Here is a 7,634-nt window from a genome sequence, read left to right on the forward strand (position 1 = left end):
ATGCACGTCTCCCAGTACACGCGTGCAAGGGTTTGATGGTTAAATTTTGATAGTTATTAAACAGGGCGCAGACACAGGAGTGGAATCCCTGCCTTGCAGGGGGCGTGCACGCTCAAGGTCCCCTGGTAACGCAGTGCGCTTGTGCGGACAGTTCCTGCCCCCAGAGTCTGGCTTGATGGGCTAGGATGGGGCTGGGCACTGGCACCGGGCGCATTCAGAGCCCCCAGGGGATTCCATCCGGAGGCTCCACATCCACTGTTACTTCCAGTCCATCAAGTCTAGGTAGCATCTTGACTCTGTGGTCTGAAGGAGTAACCCTAGTAGCCTTTCCATTCTCCTCCCTAAAGATTTTTGTGCCATGATCTGAAAGGAATAGATAATAAGGGCTTTTTTCCCAGGTGAGGGCAAAGTGTAGGTAGGGGCTGGATAAGAGAGCCTCTCGAGGGGTGGACAGGAACTGTTAACTTACTGGGACAAAGGCATGCAGGTGAGTTCTTCCTTCAGGCAGGGGCCGGTGACTAGAACACCCAAAGGCTGGGAATCCTCCTGGAAGCCGGTCTTTCCTTCCTCCACGCCGACAGGCCCCGGCGTCTCTGTCTGTCTGTCTGTCTGCCAGCACTAGGTCAGAGAGGATGTCATTCTAATGGCTTAAATGTCGAGACACTCATACTCCTCTGAATTGATCTGAGGGTCTTTCCAGTCCTGTTTCTTTAAAGGGACACTAACCACGTTTGTGTTTCTCAGCCCTGGCTGAAGTTAGCAACACCTGGGCACTTTGAATATGCTGATGCCCAGACCCATTACAGCCGAATATCTGGGCCGAGACACTAACTGCTTCAGAAGCTGCCCAGGTGATCCGTCAATGCAGCCACAGTGGAGAACCGGCAGTCAGGGGGTCTCAATCCGTAACTAGCGCACACACACGTGGGCTCCACTTGCAGCTTCTGATTCTGTAGGTCTGGGATCTGGGCTCCGGACTCGCATTTCTAACAGGTTCCCAGTGATGCAAATGTTGGTGGAACCCCCGCCACACCTGGAAAGCCACCTTGCGCCTGAGGTCTCCCTGCGCGCTGTCCCATGGGGAGCCGGTGCAGCTGTGGGCCGAGCTGCTCGTGATCTGGGTGTGTGCGCATCTTTCCAGCCCTGTATTATGCTCGCTTATGTTGTCGGGCCGGGAGCTCGAAATTGGCTATGGCATTGGCAAATGCTACCAGTGAGGACCCCACCGCCCCCAGTCAGCTGCCGAATACCCACATCCTGGACGACAGCATGGGTCAGCAGGGTGTCGGGAGAGCACCCACCAATGTGGCATGCCTTCCGCGATGACAGATCACTCACTGTCACCATCTCTAGGGCTTCACCGTGATCGCCCGTATAGCTCCCATGTTTATGGAACAAAAAAGGTACACACCTTAAAAAGCTTTTTTTTTTTAAATTTCCCATGACCACGGGCTCCAAGTGTTAAAAATACTTTTCTGGGTTGAGTTATTAATACAATGACTAGTACTTCACAAAGCCAAATAAATACTGCATCGTAAATTTTGATAGTTATTGAACAGAGGAGACTCTGGGGGTGCCAGCATTTCGGATCGCCTCTTTATTTGGCACCTGGGGATTTTTACACACTAGGCAATGCCAGGATGGGGAGAGGTAGGAAAGGGGGACCGACAGAAACCCCATAACTAAACAGCCCACGCATGGCCGCGGAAGATTTGGGAATTGACTTCTATTTGAATGAACCACGTCCAGGAGCCCGTGGGCAGTGTTTCTATAGCCCGAGTTTGAAATTGCTGGGCGAGCCTGTGCTGCGGGAAGCCGTCAGCCCACTCACGTTGGGAAGCGACTGTACTGTGTGTGCCGGTCTCCACACCTCACCGTGACCGTGCTCGGGTCTGGCCAGTGTGTGCCCTGTCACTGGGAGGTCAGGACCAGGCCCAGGCTCTGCCGAAACCTCTGCCCCGCTTGGTACCAGCCTGCAGCATCTTTCCTGCTGGGAACATTGCTGTCCACAAATACCCAGAGCTGTGACCTTGCTCGCGATAACCCTTCAGGCATTAACATCCCAGCAGGCACTTGGACACTGGAAGCAAAGATATTTAAAAACAACAACAACAGCAACAAGGGGATCTTTCCAAAAGGACCCCTCCCCCCCAACCCAGTCGCAGGGTTTCCGTATTTTGAGGGAGCTTTTGGCTATTGGGGCAGTTTCCCTTACGGACACTGCCATGATCTGTGTTCAGCTCACTTTCCTGTTTGGCTGACTCAGGAAATCACCCAGATCTCATTCTGGTCCAGACCGTGAAAGACTAGAAGATTCTCTTCTGACCTGGTACTGACCCCAGTGTTATCCGGAGCTTTTAATTTTGCGTGTGTGGGGGGAACAGGGTGAGCGGTGACAGACCAAACTGAGTCGAGAGCCTGGAATCTGTCATCATCTTCAGCAGAACTTCCTTCCTTCAGTACCCTGACCTGCAAAGCACAGTCTTACCTCCCTCTGAACGGAGAACGGCCTTGACCGCTACAGGAGGTGGTTTGGGAACTTCAGTTGCTGTCCTCGGAGCACAAAGGCCCCGTGTTCTTCCCGGCGGGTCCGTGGGGCCAAACCTGTAGCAGCTCGGTGGGTCTGGGTACAGCCAGCCTCTCCACACTTCAGAGTTTGTGAGGACGAATCTGTCTCGCTGTGCAACTCGATCCTGACTTCCTCTTTTCCTTCCTTTGCAGTGAAATGCAGAATGGAAGAGGAGGAGGCCGCGGCTGTGGCTAAGGCTCCCGCACTCTAACCACTGTCGGTGTCTTTCTGAGATTCAGGACAGATGTCCAAATTACGCTTCCTCTGCCGCTTTCTTATTGAAGACTAGGTTTGCTACATTTGAACCCAGAAGCTTCTCCACATAAGATCGGATTCGTTGCAAACATGCTTTAGGATACCCAGATTCGGGGCTTCGGCCACCGCTTTCTCCAGCACCTCAGGAGTATTCTTCTCGCCAACCGCCATTAAAAAAAGGGACAAGAGAGGTTAAAACATCCTGGTTACCAGTTTCCCACTTTGGGCCGCCTTTGCGAAGAGCCATATTGAAATTTCCGTCCCCCAAACTCTGCAGTGAGTTTGAAGCTTATCTGGTGAGTACTCTCCATTAGGACCTTATTGCCTGAGATCACTTCCGAAGGAGGCTGGCCCTTATCTTTCCCAGCTCACCCAGCCAGATGAGACATTTACACCCAGACGACAACAAAGGATTTCTGTTGTCTAGGCCCCAAAGTATCATAGCAAGTTCTTCATTTTCTGGGTAGGCTGGCCGATTACCCTCCTTGTTCTGGGGGGTTGCCATTAAGCAAGATTCTCCCATTCAAAGAGCCACAAGCTTAACCTCCAGGCAGATCCGAAAGCCTGGCGTTCCTATTGTTTGGACAAGCTACCACGAGTCTTCAGTAAATAGTAAAGCCTTTATTTTTGTGTTATGAACAGCATTTGGAAAATAAAACCTATCTGCCCATGCTTTACAACCTTTTCAATTTGTAATATTTATACACAGTCATTTCTGGTACACAATGATTGTCTCGAAATTTCTCGTAACGTTATTGTTTTTCTTCTAAGTATGCAACAGTCAGCCAGGGGAAGATAAAGGTACATTATAAAACACACATTAATACATTTAATAAATATATATTATCTATCAAAAACGAGCCTTAGCTCTTTATCAATTAATAAAAAGCACCTGCTGAGAACTCCTGTAAGCTGGTATTATCGGTGCTTCACTGGATTATAAAAGCCACAATGCGCCCTTTCCGTTTGGGATTCAACGCAGCATTGGCCAGCCTGGCAGGCCACCCCCGTCCACGCTTGTTCAGTGCACCCTGACCGGGATCCCCAGCTTTCAACACCAGAACCGGAAACCCTGGAGGCACCCAGCAAGCACTTCCCAGCCTGTCTGTGAGTTCTCTGAGCTGGCCCCCTCACTCCCACCCTCGGTCCTCAGGGGAGAAATCCCGCATAGAATGACCACGTTCCATTAAAAGGGGGGACGAGAGTGGCTGTTATAGTCCCAAGGCGATTTTAATAACCAGACATGGAACGATTTGTGCTTACAGTGAGGCATTTGGATCACAGATGTCCCCTTCTAGGCCATTTTCTCTAACAAGTCTCATTCACATAAACAGATCTTTAAACAGAGGCGCCGTTAATTTTATATTTAAACTTTGCTCCTGGGGGGGCAGCTGGCCGCCAGTCTCCTGGCAAAGACGTCTCTTTGTACCCTTCGGGTAAAGTCATTAGAAAAATAAGTTCTCTCCCCCTGGCCTCCCCGCCCGCGCCCCTCATCGGGAGGGCATTCGGCCCCCTCTCCATCTTAAAGCCAAAAGGAAACAAAACGAGCACAATGACGTTTCAGAGGCGTGAAAGGAAAGGCAGGATAACAAGGTCTCAGGTGCGTTCCCCGTGGCTCGAAGCCGGTTCCGTTTCCACGGTGGCGAGACGTGACTTTCCACTTTCCACTCGTAGCCGTTTATGCCGAGCTCACCTGACACGCCTGGACCACCGAGCGCTTAGAAAACAGTCGTGTGATCTGCTCCCTCCTGCAAGGGGGGCTCTCGCAGACCGAGTCACACAGGCGGGGTCAGGGAGCGCCGAAGGACCCCAGGGAGCGGGGGTGGGCGACCATGTCCTGGCACAATAACGTGTAACGCAGTCGGTTTTCACCGGCCTGGGCCCGGGTGTTCGCCGACTTCTGCGGTTTGAGAATTCTGGGTCTGCACGCACCCGCCCGCCCCTCGCCCCCACCCCGGGTGCTCGCTTCCTTCCCTCCGCCCCCTCCCCAGTCCGCAGAGTTTCCAGGCCACCCGAGGATGCTCCCCGCACAGCGGGCTGGAATCTGACTCTCTAGAAGCAAGCACATGCTCTGGGCAGGGGCGGGCGGCTTCCCGGTGCCATGCTCCCCCTCCCCCAAGCGCGGTGACAGGAAATGCACTAGCAGGACAGAACCCCGAAAGAGGGCCACGCAGGGCTGGCCGGATCGGCCTTGGTTACCCCAGCGCTCTGCAGGGGCAGGGGTGGGTGGGTGGGTGAGGACAGGACACAGCAGAGACTAGGGCCTCGAGAAAAATCAGAAGGTTTATTAAAACATACTCAGCTCAGACATATCGGCTTATGAAGAGGTCAGTTCCCCCCCCGAAAAAAAACTAACCTTTTTCATTTTATTGAAAGGTTAAAGGCTTATGGGTTGTTTTAATAGACACAAGCAATGCAGTGATTAGAGTGTGTGCAGAAGGCCCCACCCTCGTGTGTGCGCTCCGGGCCGCCAGGTTAAGACCCTTGGCTTTGAGTCATTGCTAGCGGTTATGCTGGCCAAACAGTGCAGAGAACATGGGGCTGGGGATGGCCGAGATGTTTGACATGCCACAGAACCAAGGAATGACTTGCTGAGGACAGATGGAAACCATGACAGAAAAACAATGGGCTTTGAAGAGGACCATTTCCATGGAACTTGCAGAAAACCAAGTCAAAAATGTCCCCCAACCCTCTGGAAGCAGCAGGGGAACCGTGGGTGCCCCCCTACAACCCCCACCCTGGGGCTCTCACTACATCGGGGGGCCACCGCTCCATCTCAGAGGGCACCCCGGGACGCCATGCCACGTGACATCATTTCAGAAGATCGTCTGGGGTGCCTGCCCTCTGGCCTGCCAGCCCAGGGGGTCGGCCCCACTGGAGCTTTCGAAATGAACGTGGGGATCGGATTGGGAGAGGGCTTTGGAGGGGGCGCTGCTGAGTGCGGGAAGCAGGAGAGAGGATCACGGGAGGGGAGCTGCCCCCCTACCCCACCACAGGGTTGCTATGGCAACACCAGGGCAGGAGGCTGGCTTACATTCCTGCCACCGATGCCAGAGCAAGAGGCCCACAGAAGGCCACCGCTTTCTAAACGTGACGGTCACTTCGACTTGCAGACAGCACCCCGTTTTTGGCACATGTCAGCATCCCTCCAACCACTACTGGTTGGAGAGCTCACCCCAGGATTCGACTGGGCCTCTCCTTGGATTCGCACCCACGACCTCCTGAAACTGCTCCTGACTCCCCCCCACCCCACCATGTGCAGGCCCCCACTGGCCCTCCTCAATGAAGTGGGCACCTCCAGGAGGCCCCCCGGGGCGATGCTGTGGGGGACCGCCCTGTGCCACCAACACCCACCAGCCTGGCCCATCGGCTGTGCACTGGCTTCCGTTCTACCCTCAGGGGTGACTCAGGCTTCCCCGCTACCTTTTCGAGTGAGCCTAATACTATTTGCAATTAGCTTTGCTTTAGTTTGCAGGGGTTGAGGTTGGTTTGGTATGTGCGTGTGTGCGTGTGTGTGTGTGTGTGCGCACGCGTGTGTGCGCGTGTGTGTGTGTGCGTGTGTGGCGAGGGGGAGGGGAGGGCAGTCGGTGTTAGCTTTTCGGTTCAGCAGTGTTCACATTTACACGAAACCGCCTCGTCTGGGATCTCCAGACCTCCCGGCTGGGAGGCGGCCTCGTTAGGCTGCGGTTAGTGCTTTTCCCCCTCAAGAAAGACACAGCCAGGGACTAAAATCGGTCAGAGTCTTACTCTCTGGAACTTAAGTCTTTCACCAGAGGTGTCTTCCAGTGTAACTTGGCGGAGCAGTTGGGATCTAGAAACAAGGATAACACACTGAGAACTCGGTGCTTTGCAAAGTCCGCGTCAGACACCGACGTGTTAACAGCGCGCTGAAGACCAGCTACCTGGCTTTTTCTAAACGGGCCAAAGGATTCCCAGGAAAAGCAGCAGCCACGGTGTGTCACGCTGCTCCGTCCTCGGGAGGGCCGGCTCCCCTTTTCTGTAACCATGCACCCCAGACACAGGTGTTTCCTTACCCAGAAACCTACACTTTCTAAGTCCAGGGGCTTTCATGCCTTGAAGGGACCAGAGGGGCTTAAGAGATAGGGCTTCCTGCTAACCGTGTGTACTGTAACACACAGGCGCTGATTGCCTCGAGTCAGGCTTGTCTTGGCACCCAACAATCAAACCGCCCCGCGGATGGCAGGGGGTCTTGAGAATGCAAATCTATGAGTCCTTTTGTCTTTGAGACCGTCCCAAACCCGTGCAGACCAATGCCCGGCAGGCCATTCAGCAAGGCCAGAAGAACCAGAGTTCCCTCCGAGAGCAAAGACCATCCCTGACTTAACATCAGAAACAAAAGCGGCCCAGGTCGAGTTAGGGAACTAACTGCACATGAGAGAAAAGATGGGAACCCAAGGGTCACACGTAAGCCGGCTCATGCGTGGTTTCTGGAAGAAGCACAGAGCTATGTTTGGAAAATTAAACGTGGGAATGAGAGTGTGTCTGGACCGCTGGAGAAATCAAATGATGTCATTCCACGCAGGCAAACATAAACAGTGACGATTCTGCTCAAGGTCTGTTTGGCATCAGATAGTAAACCTGCTTTTGAGTTCGAGGCAGAGAAATGATCATCGCCTCCACTTCTTAAGTTAAGGAGTAGGGGAAGGGTACCCGGTATCTGTCTGGGACAGAGATGGGGGAGGCTGAAGGGGGCCTAAACTAGGCTGGATGTCAGCAAACTCCGCCAGGGCTTCCTAATTCTGGGCTTTTCCTAAAAGTCACCTCCCAGGGAGAGAGTGGAGGTGGCTTC

General features: G+C 53.6%; 1 protein-coding gene across 3 annotated transcripts in view; it reads right to left on the minus strand.

The window, feature by feature from the left end:
* Nucleotides 1-7,634, minus strand: part of GPRC5B (G protein-coupled receptor class C group 5 member B) — a 29,088-nt gene that overhangs the window by 3,352 nt on the left and 18,102 nt on the right. For all 3 annotated transcript variants that reach the window (XM_023521774.1, XM_023521771.1, XM_023521772.1), the window contains exon 3: nucleotides 4,995-5,000. In XM_023521774.1, coding sequence (XP_023377542.1) covers nucleotides 4,995-5,000 — 6 coding nt within the window. The remainder of the gene's footprint in view (nucleotides 1-4,994; nucleotides 5,001-7,634) is intronic.

The sequence above is a fragment of the Pteropus vampyrus genome, unplaced genomic scaffold, assembly GCF_000151845.1.
Source record: "Pteropus vampyrus isolate Shadow unplaced genomic scaffold, Pvam_2.0 Scaffold314, whole genome shotgun sequence".
NCBI classification, from domain to species: Eukaryota; Metazoa; Chordata; class Mammalia; order Chiroptera; family Pteropodidae; genus Pteropus; species Pteropus vampyrus.